Raw genomic sequence first — 20,778 nt, 5'->3', positions numbered from 1 at the left:
GCAGCTAACTTCTGGTTAAGCGCTCTGCTAACTGGAATGGGGTCACAAAGATTTAATCGTGCAGGTCTATGAAACTTTAGGAATGTTAGCGGACCAAAGGGATCAAATCCTGACTGTGAAATGAGTCAGTCCCGAGGTTGTGACCCTCAAAAAAATGTAACCACTGATTTACAGATGTCTCTTTTTGAGTATAAGTCTTTTTGAGCCCAATGGCATCACATGGCAGTCAGTCAGACAACAGTCAGACACTGTGTATGAGAACATCTCTCTGATGTAGTGCCATGACTTCACCTGCACCAGCAACTCTGACTGAAAAAACCCCCAAAAAAACCCAACACATCTTGCTCTCTCTTTCTCTCACACTTTCTATTATCTCACAGACGAGAGTCAGCGAACAGTGCAATAAAAAAGGCTTTTTACTGGACAAACATTTATTCATACCCTATCTTGCTCCTTGGCTAAACTGTTGTTTCATCAGGGTTTTGTTCATTTTTCTGCTGACGGCTGTTCTAATAGAGGGTTAAGGGAGAGGGAGTTGGGTGGTGGTGACGGCGGCGGTGGTGGTGGGGTGGTTACGTTGAGTCTTTATTTACCGGAGCAGAAGAAATCGATGCCTCTCTGCCGTAGGAGAAGTGTGTGGATCAATGGAAGGTTTCAAAAAGCCTCTGTGAAAAATCAATGTCCCTTACATGCTATTGATGGCTGTTTGGCCGCAGAAGAAAGAGAACGACAAAGAACACCTGTTTATTGTGAAAAATTGCTCTCCTCACTCTTTGTTTTAGTCTTTCTGGATCCTTTCCTCCCTTTGTTTTCTCTAGAACAGTCTTGTGTTTCTTTCCTCAACATGGCTCTCTTTGAAAGATTTTGTCTTTTGTATTTGTATATTGTCAGCAGAGGGGGGGATTTATAAGCTACACTTAGTCTGTTACAGTTCGACGAACTTTGTCGTAGGACTACTTTTAATGCTGCACACTTTTTACTCTTAGTTGAGTAGATGTTTTTGAAAATATGCACTTATGTGTTATGCACTGCATTGCATCTGTTCTACTACCACAGCCACGCACCTTCAGGACTTTGTTCATAGCAGAATAATGACTTTAGGAGCAGAGGGTAGCTCATATGAGACAAAAGTCTCCTCTACACTGCCTCTTGAAGACGGGAATTTCCCACTGTTATTCTTCTGTCGAAATGGTACAATCGCAGACTGGGGGGACAGAGTTGTCTCATCTTTAAGCCATCTGCGGGGGTGGTAACAGCGCTGAAACGATGGCTGTGTGGAAGGAACAGCTGGCAGGACAGGACTACGGATGGGACGAATGTGATGTTTTGAAGATGTACTATGTGTGTGACCCAAGCGCAGGAGGCTTAAAAAAGAAGCTGGCAGCAGTCAGCAGCTAACTCAAAGAAGAACAGGGGCCAAAAATGTCTGCAAATTGGGAAAACAGTGAGGTCCGGGAGCTCCTTACCCTCTGAGCAGAGGACAAGATCAACCACCATGTAACATGAATGGTAAATGATCGTTATTGTAATGTTAATGCCATTGTTATTTTTTATAAAGGGCTGCTGACACGTATTTTATATGTCACACAACACTGTTCAGTTATATGTCACGCCTCTTTTGTTTCTGTGATGCCGGCATGCTCTCTAAAATCACACACCAGAGTGGCATGATGGTGTGTAAAAATACAAAGGCATCACATAAGGCCTGTTTCCACTGCAGGAACTTCGGGGTAATTTTACGGGGCCGGGGCCGTTGGTGCGTGTCTCCACCGCAGGAACCACCCCCGAAGGACAGAGTTCCGGAAGTTTTACAGGGGCTAAATAAGTCCCTGCCTCGGAGTAGGTACTCAGAACGGCCCCGAGAAACTCCTGGCTGGGGCTTGGGGATTACTTGGTGCTGATTGGATATACTCAAGGCGGGATGTGACTTTTTGTAAATAACATCATGGTTATCGTAGATTAGCTGGGCTAACTGTTAGCTGTTAGCGGTGTCTGTAATAACTAAATAAACGGTCCGTGAAAAAAATATTTTTTCCAGCGGATATCTTAGTTACAACATGATTGAGCTAGCAAAGCAGTTTTGTGTTGCTATGTGTGGTATTTATTCAGTTTTGGGAAATCACGATGTCTAGAAAGCATCAGCTGACACGGACAGCTAACAGCAGCAGCAAAGCTAACATCAGGACATCATCTGTTAAAAGGCTCCTGTTGTTGGATATGACATGAAACTACTCCAGTTAGCTCAATCATGTTGTAACTAAGACATCCGCTGGAAAAAATATTTTTTTCACGGACTGTGACCGGAGTTATTACAGACACCGCTAACCGCTAACGGCTAACGGCATCCATACGCCCCTACACCCCTACGTCGCCCCGGTCAAAATGGTCACGCAACGATTACGTCATATACAGAGCCTGGTAACTTTACAGGAACCTTCCTCCTACTCCGCTCTCTCAGTGGAGACACTAGAAGGGACATTTTGTAGCGGCCCTATAGTGTGATCTCCATGTAAAAAGGGCTAAAGTATCCTTGGCCTCGCCTTTTCCCTTTTCCACTGTCAGCGTAAAGCTTACTATGATTGAGCTATGATTAGGCCAAAAGAAAAAACATTAGGCCCGACCAAACGTGAACCTGCATAGTTTCTGCCCAAGCACAACTCCAGCTCAAACTATGGCAACAGTTTTTGGGGCCGAGCGCCAGAAATTACATTGTAAATTGTAAATTTATTACAAGCTAGAGTCAACTAAAGTCACTGCAGTGTAACATATTTATGACAAAAACTCCGCCTGCGCCTTCTTTTACTGAATGTTCAGCACAGCCTAAAACTGTCATATGCCATTTATATAAACATATAAAACTGAGATTGTATAGCATTTCTCCAACACAGCCAATACATTATTCATGACATGACACAGACTATAATGTATGCATTTGCACAAAAAAAAAAAAAAAACATCAGGAAATTGGAGCTAACCCGACCTGATACAAGCCCCAGGGAATTTTGAGAAATAACAGCCTGGCCTGGACCCGGTGGGTGGTTCGGGCAGAGAATCAAAGCTCTGTTTCAAATAGCATGAATTCCAACAGCATAAATGGTAATAAGTTTAATATATATGAATTAGCATGCACCGTCATGCATCATGTTTCAAAACTGCTACTTCTCCTGCTTTCTGGCATAATGTAAACATCTGAGCTAATGGAGTGCGTCTTTGTGACTGTACTAACCACTTCACTTGTCATACTGTCCTTGGGTATGTATTTCAGATTGTCTAATCAGGAGATGATGGCACATTTCATCACAAACTCACCATGAATACAGTGTATATATGTTCACTTTTTTACCTTTAACAGAGGAAGACCATCTGTAGTTGAAAATATGTCAATTGTAAAATAAAATAATTGAAAAAAAGACAGTAGTGCGCTGGTAAAAATAAAGGTACTCCCTACTCAGACTGTTTTTTTCAGTAAATACTTTTGATCTCTAACTTCGTACTAGATATTTTGGTGACTACATTTACTTAAGTATTACTCTATTCTTCCCACATGTGGATGTAAGGAAGCACAACACTGCTCTCCATCATTTTGGAAGACAAAAAGGTGGGAAAATCTGTGACGCTAACACCAGGCTACATTCAGAACAACTCTGTGACACTACAGGCTGATATGGTCTAATATTAAGCCAGAGTTACACCAAGCACACTACACTACTTGATGTACAGGAGAAGACTGTGAAGCGCTGGAGCAATTATTTCAGCGCTGCTATTAATAAAAAGCAGTCAATAACATCTCATTGAGCTCTGACACTGTCTTGGCTTTAGAGAGCAATGGGAGTACAGTTCTGCCAAGACTTTACCTAAGCAGTCAACATTTCCCCCGAGCCTTGTCAGGCTGCAGGCTCAGAGGCCAGTCAGTAGGGCCTCTGTCCTGACACCTGCCCGATCCTGTGCTGGCTTGATCAAAGTGACAGTGCTGCAGACCTGCGAAGATACAGGTGAGGGCTGCTGTCACCCCCGCCTGTCCAACTGATGGCAACTTGGTCAGGGCAGGGAGAAAAAGCGGTGGGATGGTGGGGAAGGCCGCTGCCTGCATGTCACTCAGTGCTGCGCTGGATGACAGAACAGCCCATTAGGAAAGGGACTGACTTCACAGGCCATTAGGAGAGGCATCACACAGCCACAGCACACAGAGCACTGAGTAATGGCACAGTTGGGGGGCGACAGGAGAGGAGATGAGAGACACAAAGACTGCAAGCTCTGTTGCAACATGTTCCATATACCACTTGAAAATGCGATTAACATATTAAATGTCAAAGAGTGACGAAGCTATATGTCTCTGGATTTGTTGAGTGAGTTTTGTCCACGGGAAATGAAACAGACGCAAACAAGCTTAAATTCTCAACAGAGGACTAAAGAGGTTATAAAGGTGGACTAAACTCATAAACAATAAGCACGGCAAAATCATTCCCATGCCATTCACCCCCCAGAGCTGGCTCCTTGTTAAAATCTCTAGTTCTCAGTATGGCCCTGCCTGCCCTCCAGTCATCATTAAAGAGAAAGACGGGAGCCTGAGAGCTCAACAGAGGCATCAACACGCATCACTTCTCCTCTGCTCTGAACGCTCCACTCTCAGCAATCCACCAGCCCCTGACGGACTTATTTACTGCACAAAGTGGATTGTGTTTGGCTGCACACTATACTTCCAAATGTCCCTTTGATACCCTCTCCCTTTCTCCCTGCCCCGTCCCCTCTGTCTCTCTCTCTGCTTCTGACCAGCTCATGGAGACAGCAAAACTGTCTGACCGGTTTATGGCCAGTGTAGCACTACTGAGGGGCTCAGCGGGCTCAGACGAGAGTGCCAGGTTGTGCCAGGCTCATGGGACACACTCCAGCTGTAGAAGCACTGCAACTCCAAAACAAAGACTTACAAACTCTCCCCTCTTTGACTTGATATTTTTGTTTCACTTAGGAAAAAAAAGGAGCATGAAAAAAGTTTCCTTCAAGCAGCTCCCCAGGCTTTTCCCTGGGGATTGGATAAAACCCGGTAGAAAAACAAAGAACAGAAACAAAGGGGAAAAAAATGCTTCTTTTGCACAATTTAAGACCCAAAAGAGATAAACTGTGAGAGTTTTGTAAACAGCGAGGAAAAGCTGATGGCTAGATATCCCAGATAAAGAGAGGAGGAAAGTGGGAGCAGGGAATGAAGCAGCGGTCTCCTGGAATGATGTTTTTTGATGAATTACAGCGCGCACCACAAGCTCAGAGTCTGGAGCTTTGCTATGAGAGAGAGACAAACTGAGTATACTGTTGTGACAGAATCTCTGAATTTTAAGCACTCGGCAGCTCCAGCCTTTGCACAACAGCACATTTGCACAAACGTTTATTTATTCATGTTTCTTTTTTCTCAGACAGGCTTGTACAGGCTCGACCTCCAACCCTCAACATGTTGTGTTTATATTTTGTACTTATCAAAACTAGCAGTTTTGCAGAAATCTAATTTGCAGTGATGGCAGTCAGTTGTTGTTGTTGCCACATTCAAATCTTGAATGCTAAATGAGGACAGGTTTCTTGAATAATGATTAGGCTCCAACAGCTGAAGTGTTACTATTTGTATATTCCTGCTTGTTTAGACATAAATGCGTGTTATTTTTTATGTTATTACCCCTGATTTGTTTAAGTTTAAACCATCGTGTCCTTACCAGGCATGAGGGATGAACTACTGTGTTGTACTTTGCGGCCTCAGAATAGCAGCTTTTCATACTCTCTCTTTATATCTCACAGGAGACCCAGAGTTATGGCTTCAGTAAAGATTCTGTGACAAATTGTATTGTTATAAAGGAGCTATTAAAATAGTACTGAACTTCAAGTAACCTTTCTGAAATGGCCTTATAAAGGAAAGGAAGGAGGAGAAATAATCATTCGTTTCACTGTGAACCCAATGGACCTCACACTGTGGGAGAATTTAGCTGCTTAGCTGTTTCGGAGCCCGTCCTGTGTCTGAAGGGAAAACTTCTCGGGACCAATCATGGCTGTTTAAATACCTTAAGATTTTGTGGCTATAATTACACCAAGGGGAACACAACATACTCATCTGCGAGGATGTGGAGAACAAACCAGTTATGCTAATATATTTCTGTTCTTTACCACCGTCCATCACACACCCCCAATCAGCATTAGCCGTGAAGTGCCCTCCAGAAAATCCCAGCTGTAAATTCAGAACAAATCAGTGATGCGGCCCATCAAATCTGTCACTTACGCTGACGAGCATCTGAGGGAACGGTCCTCGAGAATTTTCCGCCACGTTGATTGGTGGGATCACCCAGTCCCTCTTCTGCCGCCGTAGACCCTTGGAGCTGTTCAGGCTGGACCCTGAGAACATGATGACAGGAGGTGGTGCTTGGGACGCCTCCTTCCGCTCTTTTCTCTCAGCGACTTTCCCCTCTTCCTCCGTGACCTTTAAGACAACACAAGGCTTTATTTAGTAGGCTGATGGGCTGTTAATGATAACAGTAACTGATGTGACGCCTGAGTCTTTTCTGTTTCAAAACAGATATTCACAGGACAAGAGAGACATTTTAGTGTTCATAATCAGGTTCAACAGATTAAAGGAGAACAATGGCCATTTTTGTTAAGAAAAATTGATATTATTCTGGAGGCCATATAACATGTTGGAAAAATTGTGCAATAAATCCCATGTACTTAACATGCACTCCCACCTTGAACACAAAGTACTAAGTTATGTGTGCTCATGAGATTTTGAGAGCAATTAAACATATATTAATATATAGCCAACAGTATGTTAACATATTTCTCCTCAGTTGCTGTTGTTGTTCAGCACTTGTATATGTAATGCCGGGTTCACACCAACTATGTCAGATTAGGCGATTGTGGAGTCGTAAAATTGTGCCGTGACTTGGCCGATAGACATGACAGACTACACGTTGGTCCACGACCAATCATCTCCGGGCATCTTTCACAATGTGCATGATGTCATCGGTTTATTCTTGTCCTTTTCCTATTGTTAGTACTCCTATTTCAGTCACTATGGCTGTTCATGCCGAAATGTTATTGTAGTGACCAAAAAAATAGTGCCACTTAATGTCAGGAGCTACATTTGAAGTACCACATGCAAACTATACAAGTCCCTGAATCCTCCACGACAAGTTCCTGCAAATGTTTCACAAAAAAAGCCTGGGTCTTTGCTGCTGCTCTCCCATGTAGGCGCAAGGAAGGGCAGGGAGGTTTGTACTCTCTGCCTCAGGCTTTCCTCGTTTGCACGTGGAAGGGCAGAGAGGTGTGCTCTCTCCACCTTAGGCTTTCCACCTAAGTGCGTGGAAGAGACTTTCTGCGTAGGCCCAAGGAAAGGCAGAGAGGCCCCAGAACAGAGCCATGCCACAAAATATAATAATTCAAATGGAGATAAACAAAATTAAATTTAAATCAACTTTTTAAAAAAATGCCCATTGTTCCCCTTTGAAATATTTGCAAACTGTTAATTCCTGTGAATTCTGTCCTCATCAGTGAATATGTTAGTAAGCTGTTTGACTAAGTACCAACCATGTTTTCAATGGGCGGCAGCAAAGCACAACTCCACTGCTGTGGCTGCCGGCCACATCAGATCCTCTAACAACCTACACCATATGCTACAGGTTGCTGCTATCTACTTTTCTCTAATCACAGGTCATGGCTTAAAATAGAGGAAATTACTTGTTTCTGTAACCTACAGTATTTCTGTCATCACTATAATGTAACTGAAGAGAGTGCATGATGTTGCTATAGAAACAAAGTGCTACGGATCCACTCACACTCATTCACTCTTTTATTCATCCAGTCACTCACTCACTGACTCAATAATTCATTTGTTCACTATACCAGTGAATGCTTCTGCACCTAACTGACGATTAGGAAGCTTGGCAGCCAGGAGAAGGATCATTCACACGCCTCCATGCTCTAATACTCCTCCAATACTCTGTGTGTTGAGAACTTTACAGCTATGACACTGTACAGTAAACAATCAGAGCAAAATGTGGCAGGTGCATAAAGTGTGAACATACTTCTTTATACAGGCAAACCCACTGGAATCATCAAATGTGTGAATAAATGAACATTATTCGTCAAATGCCGCATCAAGCTACCTGGATGCATCAAACTCAAAATGAATTTTGAGCATAAATGGATAACCAACAGATGTTTTTCAATAACCTCTTATATTCTTATGAGAAAAAGAACATATTGCATCTATACCGTTTAGCTGAATTCCTTTTCTTTATTCGTATTTGGCTCTCATTAACTCTGATGATAAGATCCCAACAAATCCCTGTTTAAAATGCCTGAAATAATAACAAAAAAAAAAGAGGGAAGAGAAAGACAAAAAGGACGCAGTAACAAAAGCAGTTTTTAAATAAATGTGTATATTAAATAGACTTAATGTGTGCAATGACGCTGATTAGGAGATTTTCAAAATTGGCCATGAGCTGAACAAAAGGCATGTAATTGATGTTTTAATAACTTTACCACATTAGATGAAGCTGCATGGCAATTAGGACATTCATTACAGTGAGAAAACATAAACTAAATACAAATTACAAGCTTACATGCTCTTGTAGCAAACCAGACGTAAATCATCTGTTTTATGAATCTATAAATTCCTTCCGATTTACCACTTTGTTTGTTCATATGTAATTGATAAGCACTTAATTGAGATATTTCCAAAGGCATAAATCTGCCGTCTGCAGCCTGCCACACAAACAACAAACACAGTGTTATATGATGTTTATTCAACATCTAAACTAGTTCATTTATGTCATCATGCATCAGGCCTGAGCAGGACGGAGCTGTCAAGTAGGAGCACATGCATGTAAAGTTTCTGTGAATCCTTTGTGTGTATGTGCATATATGTGGAGGAGACCATAAACTATAGACTTTGTCATTTACACCGGAGATAAAAAGCCTATTAACTCATACAGTATTCTCCCATCATACATTTCCCTCACACGCTCCCTGCAGGCAGAGAGAAATGACCACCACAAACCTGTCTTTTTGAAAGATGCTCAAATAAGGAACTTGAAAGGAGCCCATTTTCAATCTCCTCATGAACATTAACTCACCCATGAGTCACAAGAGCTACATCAAATGCTGAAACTATCGCACATATCACCTATCTAAATTAATGTCCTCGTGTGGAAATACGGCAAAACACATGAAGGTGAACTGCGGAGATTTAGCTTCATTGAAGATGCTTCCGGAGAGAGGGAGACGCAAACACAAGTCATTGAAAATACAGTAAGAGGCCTTTAATTGTGCACCCCAGGGCTACTGAAGGCGCCCGAGCACAGATAATCAGATATGTTGCCTCTTAATGAAAACACATCAAACATATCAGTGTATCTATGTCAAGGTTTTATAGGGTCCACCATCTTGAGGCTTCCTTTACAACTACCAAATGCCTAGTGTCCCACGGGCTATAGTAGATATGCTGTATATAACTGATCTAAAGGTTACAATAAATTGATAATGTGGAGAGTTGCTCTTCAGTAAGTTTACCAACATATCTCAGGGTTACAAGCCAGTGAAAACATGTCAAGAATTCAGTCCCGAACATCATCGCTGAAGCAATGCTTCAGTTGCACTCTCTGTCTCAATCGCGTTCCCCTGAGCTATCCCCTGCTCCCGTGCTACCCCCCCCTGCCCTTCTCTTGCAGTGTTATTGTTTTTCTCCGTGTCTCCTCCCAGTCAGTGGGCCTTGACAGCTTGTCTCAATAACAGTGATTCCTCGAGCACTGAGCTGCGTTTGGCTGATGGTGCACCGGAAGGTAAAAAAGCTGCACAGAGCTTCACCTAGCAAAGACTCCCACCACCAGGCAATGACAAATTTTATTCACTCATTTAACCTTTATTGATACAGGGTGGTCCAATGACAGCAGATCAATCTCTCTAGCATGGGTGCTGCTCTGTGTGCACAGGACTATAAAAAAAGACTCCAACATTTGGACAAACTTTAACAAGTATATGACTGCAAATGAAGCATGAGGATAAAACGGAGAAAGGGTTTAAAAGGGCATCAAACCAGCATTAAATCAAATTTTGAATTAGCGATAGATATATTAACCCTTCCATGCATGAATCATGGCAAACTCTGTCTAGATTTTTTCCTAATGGAGTTCCACGTGAATTCAATCAGGAAGACTTTCTTTGAGCTACATCCATTCACAATTCTCTCTCTATCCCACTCCCACAGATTCCATCAATCAGCTGACTATGGGTGTTCCCTCTCCTTAGCAAATGAAACTTTGCCACGATCTCCTTCAGCCATTCATGTTGCCACTGCCAAAATTTAAATCTGTTATCCTCTCCTCTAATGTCAGCTGTCGTTTTAGACAGCACTGTTGCACCCTCCACCTCCAGTCACCTTATCCAGAGCCCAGGACGAGCTCATCAAAAGCCAACTCCTCTTCAAATCAAGATCCTCAGCTCCCTCTTCATCTCATCACCACCACCAGTGTCTAGACTCCATAGGGTGGGTTCCCTAATCTACTACGTCTTTACCACCCTCCTGGAATAGATGACATCGCGATGGGGTCTAATTGCCAAGGGCTGCTCACATTTCTCATACTGACATGCACATGTAATGATAACGGGTCCAACCTGCCCCATTTGTTTATGTACCATGAGGTAGTGTAAGCTATCTTGGAGCAGATAGGGGCATACAACAGATCTGTGATCTGTCTGTAGACCAATAACAAGAAAAACATACATGCATATTTAGATAAAAATATCGTTTTTTTTGGAAGCATTTCTCAGTCACACATATGATGGATTATAGTTGGACTTGCCATGCCCACCCTATTAACTTCAACAGAAGTGGCACCAAACTCTGACACCAATTAAAACTTCAAATGCTGTCACTGACTAATGACCCTTCCTTCTTTTATAGCTTCCTTGTCAGCTGACAGGAAGTAAACATGGACCAAAGCTGTTGCCTAACACTGCAATTCAGTGAAAATGGTCTCTAGCCAGCAACACATGATGGGGTTGACTGCAAGGGTTTCCAACTATGGTAGGATTCGTAAGAGATGCACAGTGTCATCTTGGTTTTGAGAGATTTGTGATGCACTTACAATTGTTGGCCAGTGGGTGGCAGTATATGAGATGATGCCCAATGCTCAACCATAGCATCAAACCCATGCTTATAAAAGAAAATGGCTTTTGAATAGCTGACTACTGTAGTGATCAAAATGTGTGAAAGGGATAATAATATATATATGTACACATGAACAAATATGGCCGTTAATATACAGTTTTTTGTCTTTGTATTAACATGTGGATCAAGATTAGCTGAAAATAGTCATCTGTTCCAGCTAATTGGCTACTTGCAGGTAAAAAAAACAAGGGTCTGAATAAGGTAAAAATATTAGATTGTAATTTATGGCTAAGGCCATAATTAAATTAGATGCAGTTGGCCACTGTTAAAAAAAAATGGAGGAAAGAAAAATAACAATAATAGAAAAGTCTGTTGTTGTTTACATCTTTTAGTAATCACAAATACTGTGATTAGACATCTGTTCAGCCTTTAGGCTTCTTTTCTTTATGGCCAAGGGAGTGTGTAGCCAGTGCATCTGATAATGTGTCTGGTTGTGGGTCTTAAGTTAACTGGTAGGCTTGGAATAAATTCGAAGTCTAATGTAACTCCAAGTAAACTACACATTTTTGAAACTTTTAATGAAATGCTGGATGAGGATAGTGCCAAAATTGAAAACTCTAGTAACCCTGGTGTAACTGTGCACCCTAACAGTACTGTGCTACACAAAGAGAATAGGTGGTGATGCAAGACAGGGTGTGGGGAAAAAAACAATACAATTGGAAACCACTCACCAGAGATGATAGAGAAAACTGTTCAGTTCCATTACAGTAGAGAAAACAGCGAAGGCAGAGGCAGAGAGCGAAGAATATATGTGCGTGCTCCATGTGTGTGGGTGGGAGGGTGTTCATGTCAGAGCATAAGAAAAATCTGGGCTCGTGAATTCGGGAGCATAAGAGAAAGAGGTTCAATCACCATACATTTACATAATAAGAGGCTAGTGTTTTTAATACCTCTTCCAATTTTTCATTTTATATTACCTCTGTGCAATACATAGCCTTACAGTTCCTCCCCAGCAGTTGACATTTGAGAATAAAAATAAAATACAACACAGGCGCAGGCTACAGTGTTGGAAGATGGCAATGGCTTCTGGCACATATTGAAAGTTTAGGGGTCCTGTACAATGCAGTCTATAAAAACTGTTTTCTCTTTATCTCTCTCCGTTTGTTCTTGCCTGGTCAACGTCCCTCAGAGGGCTGGCTTGTATCTGCCAGCGGAAACAATGCTTTCAAGGCTGACTTCATTAGATGGACGCCCAGGAGAAAAGCTTTTAAGGCTGCTTTAAAGGAAATGTGTCAAGCAACCTGGCATATGGTGTGTATGTGTTTGTGTGAGTGGGTGGGGGTGTGGGGTGTGGAGGTGCATGGGCTAAGGTGTCATGTTTAGTTTCATCAACCAGGCGCTACATTTCAGACATCATGTACTGTGCAATCCAGGGCACTTTTAGTAACAGTGCAGAAGGAGAGCTGGTTACACAGGTAAAGGATGGTGGCATTAGGCGGAAAGAAAGACAGCGTTCACTGCTCTCTCTCTGGAAATGAGGGGTGAAAAAATCTTGCTACAATCACCTACAAAATTTGGACTCTCAAATGGTTGTAATTACAAACCAGCATCACAATGGCTGGTATTGTTTTCCCTTTGTGAGTCTCTGTGTGTGTCATCACAGCATACTGTGGTCCTAGTGATACCTATTGTAGTAGGAACTACCACAGAAGCCATTTTGATTATCCTTCATTGCTCTGTGTTTATATATCTGTCTGTATTTGAACAGTTTCGTCAATGTGATTGCATCGCAACTGTGCAGGATGCAGTGATAAAACTTTACCGGTGTGTAGCTGAGAGCAAAATGATTATCAATATGGGTGTGGTGCCAGAAATAGGGGGGCAGAAAGTAGCAAAGGGGCCATTGTCCCTCCACTTTACGCCCCTGGCCCACATTAATTCTAAGCTGCAGCTTCCTGGCGCTATTGCTTCCTGTCTGAAGTTGAACCCGGCAGCTCGACAAAACTCCGTTGCTGGCCTCAGAGCTACGTGGCTGGCTTCCAGGCTTCGGGAGGCTTTGCAGCACTTTTGTATAAACACGCTGCTCTCATGCAGATGAGCTCTCAAGCACCAAAATTTGGTACGGTAGATCTTGCGTGAAATGGTGCTCACTAGTACAGGCCTAACTTTGTTGGTACCCTTGGACGTTCGGTACGTAACTCTAGCCTGGATATCCACTTGCTAAACAGGATTTTCTGCGATATTGGCCGTTGCCCACAAAGGCTTGTCAGTGTCAGACCAGCTGATAGATTTCAAGATCGCGGGCTATATAACCAAAACAATTAGTTATAAAATGCTTAACGGCTCTGTAGAGCTGAGGGGAACTAGCATGGCATTGACCAAACAATTTGCAAAGGCAAATTAGTCTGGAACCTCTCAATATTAACAGTTGTAAAGCAAAAAGTCAAAATACCTCTGGACACAGCTGGTTAGACCCACAACCAATCAGAACAATGAAACATGTTACGTAGCATTGTGCAACGGAAATTTTGAAAAGCCTACAGGATGTGGAGACGAGCTGTGATGGTGTAGCATCTGATCTCATCGGATCAGAATTGAAAAAGAGTACTTTAACAGAGAGCTCCACATCAGCTGTAGCCATCTTGGTTGTTTTAAAAAAATGATCTAACCTTCCTTAAGCTAGGTTTATGCTCACCGCCATATCCCCAATGCGATTGTCTCGTATTTTGTATTGAGCAAGAAGGCTCTGTAAGTTTTCAGTCATCTTCTGAAACATGCCCAGTATTGGCTGGGTGGAAATCTGTCTGAACAGGAGGGGGACCAGACACATCTGCCAGAGAAATTAAAAAATGAGCTTGTAAATTCGTCTGGTTCTGATTCGACTGGAGAGCTGGGTGATAATTCTCTTTGGATTTGTCACTACGAAAGCCATCTTTTACATATACTTAGTCATCTGATCTATGCGAGAATACAAATACAGTAGTTCCAGCAGCTTTAACTACATTTACTGTGAGAAATCGGTATAAAAAAATATATGAAAAGTTTTGTCACCTACTGTTTCCAAGATCAAGGGTGAACCTTAAATCTAAACACAGCTGGGGAAGTCTTTACAGTGCTTGAAAAAATTATGCATTGATGTAAATAGACTACAGTAAATACCAATTTTAATAAAATGTGTCATTAGTAAACTATAAACTTATGACAAAATGTAGTATTACCACTTAAATACAGCATTTTAAAATTGTTTGTCTTCAATTATTAGTTAAGGGGAGAGCAGCAGGTCCTCTTTCGGCCACTGAGGGCGCTATAACTCCTGAAACTTGCTCATACTTATGAGCCTAAGCAGCTTGCGCTCACGTTCCAAGCACCAATACTCTATCCTCCTCCTCTTGTACTGTGTTGGCAGTCTGTATAAGAGACAGACTGGTCATCCAAACACACATGTTGCCATATTTCATGTTCGCTGTACTGTGTGACAAGTTCACTGAAACATGCTCATGATCCTTTGCATCCAGTCCATATTCAGGAGACCAACCTCTGCCAAGTGCAACATGCCTGTGTGCGCAAACAGGGTTTGTCAGCAGAGCGGGATGAGACAGATGTGAGCTGGGTCTGGACAAATGTATTCTTTTTCTTCAGAGAGAGGAAGGCTTAGTGGGGTTGACTGCAGGGGATGGTTGCCCCACATCCCACCAGCGCCGTGTGGGGAGGCAGAGGTGGGGCGAGACATGTTTGGGATGGAGTGAGGGGGATGAGGAGGAGGGTTGTCAGAAACAGATGTGGCCCCCCTCCCATCCTCTTGCCTAAATAAGTCATGCTCCAGATCCTTTTATCTACACATGCTAACAGGTACTAGTGAGTTCCCCAAGGAGAGATGTAGAGAGAAAAAGATGGAGAGGAATAAAAAAAAAACAGAGACAAAGCGCGAGCTGTGCCCATCACTGCTGCAAAAGGCTTAAGTGGGCTTTTCTCTAGCCATGGTGTAATTCTGATCAAACCATGCAGCTCTGATTCACTCTTTCTTATTCACACTCACACAGAAAGAGAGAAAGTACAGGAAGGTGATGAAATTGATTAAAAAACAGGTTAAGCGGAGATGTCTGCGCACTCATTCAAACTATTATGAAAGATGGAGGATAAGGAGCAGCGGCAAACTGGAGTCAGAATTTTGACGGCAGATTCCAGAGATTTAAAGGATGTGTTATTTGCCTCGATCGAACACAGAGAAAGGAGCACATTCTTTGACATGCAACCCTGCACTCAGCATAGAGCTTTAGGCTCCAATCATAAGACACTGTACTGTATGCCCTAAACAAAGACGCGACCACACGTAGACCACCATACACAGCAATTAAACTTTTACGCAGCATTTGCATAATTCACACTTGATCCAACATAATCTCTCACAAAAAAAAAAATAAAGCACAAACAAATAACATTCTCGCACACATACCCGACACACACGCTTACGCACACTAACGCTATGTGAACAGGAGTCACTGAGTGTGAAATGGATGCGGCCCCCCAGCCCTGGTGCCATCAGCCTTAGCCAGCTGGCGGTGGTCCCAGCTCTTCCCCTCCATGCCACTGCCTCCCCAAAACCCTGCACGCTTTGATATCAGCCAGCCCCTGGCTACCCAGACATCTGGAAGTTATTATTCAACAGAGCACGCCACAAAGCGCCATTTCCATAATGAAACATCACATTTTGTTTCAGCGCCCTGCTTTCTGCTCCTGCTCGCGCTGCATACATGTTTGTTCCAATGTGTAGCGTATTTCTGACCTCTGGCCCCGTCTCGCTCTCTAATTGTTCGTCTGTTTGTTCGTGGCTCCTGAGGATCTTCATATTAGTTGACTCACAGGAAATTGAAGCAGAATAGCCAGTCATTTGACCTTTAACACATTGTTGTTTAATACTGAAGCTCACACCATACCAACCAGTGAGTCATTCGAAGCTGCCTAAACTACAAAAGTGTGAGAACGAAGGCCAACCTATTCCGAGCCAGAACAACATACTCATCCTTACACCCACTCCCACTGATAGATCCTTTGTTGGCCAATGTCCCACTCCGCCTCTCTATTTGTCTCTATGATTCTATTACTGACTTTTTGCCATCTTTTCTTCTTTTCTGGCCGTGCACACTACAAAGACAAATCCAGCTGAAAGCTTCTGGTTTTAAATAGTTTCAAGTGCTAGCTCTGAAAATCTGAATACTCAAAAAGTTAAGCTATCGGAAAAGTCAGACACATTCAATCATTCAAACTACCCTCGCTGGCATCAGAGGAACATTGCATTGATTTTATTTTCATCTTTTGCTTACACACACATCTGAAGTTCACAGCTGGGTTATGATTAAGTCAAGACTCAAAGTGACGGCAGTACATGGATTCTGAAGTCCATCTAAAATGTTGTCAAAATCTCTGTGTTTACATATCTGACTTATGTGTGTGAGAGGGTTTGGATGTGTATCTGGCTAAGCGCTGCAATAAAGTAACAACCTGTAAAGGGACTCTGCTGCCTTCTGGCCAAGTGTAACTAGGATGCAGCTACCCATCACCCTTAACTGGAATGGTTCAATTTAGTCCCTAAATTTGCATCTTGCATCTACTGTGGTTTTCATTCAATCCATCAGAGCATAAATGTTTTTTAATGATATACTGACTGGCAACTAGGGCTGCATGATATGCAAAAGAAAAAGTCATATTGCAATTATTTTGACAGATACTACAATTGTGATATGAGTTGTGGATATTGCACTTAGCACTATTGTGATTATAGTATAATTATAATAATAATAATATAATATTTCAATTCATTGTGCAGCCCTTCTGGCAACATTGGATGAATTTGGTATTTCTGCAAAGACACAGGCAGCAAAAACAAACTATAAAAAAACTCTGAAAACTCTGTGAAGTTGAGATGGCAAACAGTTGCCTATTTACTCTTCCACCACATACAGAGAAACATTAGCATGCTTTTGGAGTCGTGTTTGTGTTCACTCTTGTTTTTGCTCTGCTTTTTGGTATCTGGCTCTTTAGCTGCTAAATGCTCCACTATGGCACTACTACCATGTTCATCAGCTAGTAGCTAATTTTGTCTGATTGCTGGTGCTGGACAGGTAGTGTGTAATGGGTTTTTAGTATAAACTGTATGAAGATAAAGGCCACAGTGACGTCACCCATTGGTTATGGACTCTCGCTTTTTCAACAACCTCTCTTTCAAAAAACATGTCAATCAAATCACCAGTACTGCCTTCTTCCACCTGAAAAACATAGCTCGTTTCTGCCCATCACTATCCCCCACTGCTGCTGAAACTCTTATCCATGCCTTTATCAGATTCAGAATTGACGACTGTAACAGCAAGATTTATAGTACACCATCCAAACTCCTAAATAAACACCAATACATCCACAACTCTGCTGTCCATCTGCTCACCCATTCCCGCTCCTTCAATCACATCACCCCTGTCCTTCAGAACCTCCACTGGCTTCCTGTCCCACAACGCATCCAATTTTAAGTCCTTCACCTCACTTACAAAGCCCTCCATAACCAGGGCCCCTCCGACCTCACTGACCTGCTCTACCGCTATACTCCTTCTCCAAGTCTTCGCCCCTCTGATGCCAACCTCCTGACTCCACCACTCAGAACCAAGCACCAAACCTGGGGTGGCAGAGCCCCAAACACATTCGAGACTGCACCGATCTCTCCAGGTTCAAATCACTCATCAAAACTCACCTTTTCAAAACAGCTTTTAATGTGTGAATGATTTTGTGTGTATTTTATTGTAGTCTATTACATGATCATTTTTAACTAATGTAAAGTGTCTTTGAGTACCATGAAAAGTGCTCTTTAAATAAAATGTATTACTATTATTACCAATATTGTATTTCTGAAACCAGAAGTGTCCATATTTGGACGAGAGGATGGAGCTGTGGAGAAGCCGAGCAGACAGCATGTCATTCAAAGCGGCTTGCCTCTAATTATGCACAGTTTTAAGCCTTGATAAAATTTAAACGGATGAGTTATATAAAGATTCATCCCCAAACCATTTTTTGCACCAGACTGTAAACATGCAACATTATTTCCGCTGTAAACTTGGGCATTTTAATTTGGGTGTCTATGGGGACTGATTTGCATTTGGAGCCAGACTCAGGTGGTCACTTGAGGAACATTCAAGTTAGTTGTATTTTTTATTTTTCTGCTTGGATTTTAGAGCTTTGATGCTAAAACAGCTGCCAAAATTGGGGGGAACTGCCAAGTTAGGTGATAATTCTCTGTGGGCTTGTGACTAAAAGCGACCCCCTTCACGTTACAATCATTTTATCCGTTATTAAAAACACATTAATTATAGCTATTCCAAGCATATTTTTTTTTAAAATGCCATCAATTATTTTCACTCAGTGTTTTTAATTGCAGCAAAATGTTTGTGTGTTTCTAAGTCACAGCTGGTTCACAGTTTGCCTACCAAGACTTGTTCGATCTTTGTCAGTCATTAAGTCTCCTAAGTGATACATCCATCTCAGCTAGATTTGATCTCATCAGGAACTGGCTGGCCCACCTCCTGCACAAGACGTCTAGAATTGCGCTGTTAGTGAACACAGGCCCCTAATCATGTGTGTTGTTGTTGTTACCTAATCTGATCAACATGTGCTGATATTGACTGTCAGATCTGGCGCTGTGGTTCTGTTGTCATGGGGGCGGATGGGATGCTCAGTCCTCGTCTGACCTATGACAGCTTTTAAATAGAAGAGGAAGAGTCCAGGACCCCTGGGGTATCCAAGGCACAGGATGTTTTCCAATAACAGCTTATGGCTGGGGGGAATCATACTCTCCCCCTGTGGCAGTGTGATTCTATCACTTTCAACCATGTGCTACTGCTACTTCTTTCTGCTCCAGTCTTGCTCCCTCCCTCTCTCTCTTTAAAACCCCAAGGAGTTTTGACCTGATTCCTGACTGTTGCTATCACCAGACCACTGAAAAAAAAATGTCAGGAAGAAGAAACTCTGGGATGATAATTGAAATTTGAAGCGTAATATTTGTGTGTCTGTGCTCATGCTCAGTAAAGAGTAAAAACTCACCTCATTTTCATCTTGTTGAAGTGATGGTGGGTCAATTAGGGCCAGTTGGACCACGGTCTCCCAAACATGTGTGTGTGGACCACTTGCTGTCAGTTTAAACTGGACTGGTTCATCCAGGCTGGCTCCCTCACCCTGGGCAAAGATGGAGCCATCTGTTCGCACACTGAAGATAGGGTCGCTGCTCTGGAAAACCACAGCTTCATTCCCCATGCAGTCATCGAACTTCACTGTGGACAGGAGAATAGAGAAGATTTAATATACTATTCATTAAAGCAGTTGATTTCTGTGACAGCTAAGTAATGAAGTAGACACAAGTGTGTTTTGGCATGTGGCACGTAGGTGCTGACACAGCAGTTCTTACTCACAGACATGCAAACACACACACACGCCCACGCACATTCAGTATAGGAAGTAGTGACCACTTTGAGAGATTGTACTATATCATTGTGCCTGGTTTGACACTTGTGCATCTCACCATTAGTCTCCATTAGTTATAGGCCAAACCATCACACGGATGAGACCCTGAGGATTGCTCTCTCCAGCTGCATGTGAAGAAAACCTGCCACATGATGGTGTGGTGTGCTGTTATTGTACAAGGGCTGAATAATTGGCCTTAATAGAGCTTGAATTTGTTTGTAAGCAGGCCGAGCAGAATGTGCAGTAATTAACAGCTACAATTTCAGAGACTTGGTTGTAATTCCAATAAAAATTGGCTGCTTTTTAAAGAAACACCAAACACAAAAGGGAAACTAAAAGATACACTCAGGCAGTAACCTGCAGAAGCACAATATTCAAATTGTCGGTCTCTTTTGCATATGGTACATTTATATCCCCCAAAAGACATAAACTGTACTGTTCTGTCAGGAAATATTGATTCCACTGGTGTTGTGGCATTTTAACGGTACTATGCTTTTTTTTTTTTTTTTTTGACTGACAAATACTATGCTTTTAAGCTTTTAATCTGAAGGCCAAATCGCTCTATTTCTAGTCTTTCTCCAGTTATCTCTGGCAGCTCGACTCAGCTCTCAGCCGTGAGGTCATCTGCCTTCACCATGATTGCCGCACAGGCCGTCCCGTCCTCCTCTTTCTACATTTTATGTTTACTCTAAGATGAGATAAACTGAAGACATATATGAAAAAAAAGACAAACACTCATTGCAGTACTTGACATGTCACATCACCATCTCCCTGTAAAATATATTCATTGGATTCAGGAGGATTTGAACCATTTCTATTCTGAGACCTGACCAGGTTCATTCAAACTGTCTTCCCCCCAAAAAGTGCCATGTAGGTTGTCCATGCAAGCAGCTTATTATGACCCCAAATTACCTTTAGTATTAGGTGGTGACCTCTGGTGGCCGTAGTAACTATGACGGGAGCAAAAGAGGAAGTCAGGGGCCGTATTCACAAGGAGAGTTGCTCCTAAGAAAATTCTTAGAATTATGACGTTTTATGAGAGTTTCCCCTTATAAAGTTATTCACGAAGCATCTCAGACCTTAAAAGAGCTCCTAAGGTGAAAAACTGGATCAGGAAGGAGGACTTTTAAGAGGCTTAAGAGTTT

General features: G+C 42.4%; 1 protein-coding gene across 1 annotated transcript in view; it reads right to left on the bottom strand.

Annotated features, from left to right (window-relative positions):
* Window positions 1-20,778, bottom strand: part of LOC126403253 (cadherin-4-like) — a 329,744-nt gene that overhangs the window by 87,078 nt on the left and 221,888 nt on the right. Inside the window, exons 4-5 of the mRNA XM_050065819.1 lie at window positions 19,217-19,443; window positions 6,254-6,451 (exon numbers count right to left, since the gene is read on the bottom strand). Coding sequence (XP_049921776.1) covers window positions 6,254-6,451; window positions 19,217-19,443 — 425 coding nt within the window. The remainder of the gene's footprint in view (window positions 1-6,253; window positions 6,452-19,216; window positions 19,444-20,778) is intronic.

This window comes from Epinephelus moara, chromosome 16, assembly GCF_006386435.1.
Source record: "Epinephelus moara isolate mb chromosome 16, YSFRI_EMoa_1.0, whole genome shotgun sequence".
NCBI classification, from domain to species: Eukaryota; Metazoa; Chordata; class Actinopteri; order Perciformes; family Serranidae; genus Epinephelus; species Epinephelus moara.
The sequence above is the reverse complement of the archived record's forward strand: the minus strand, read 5'-3'. Positions and strand labels throughout refer to the sequence as shown.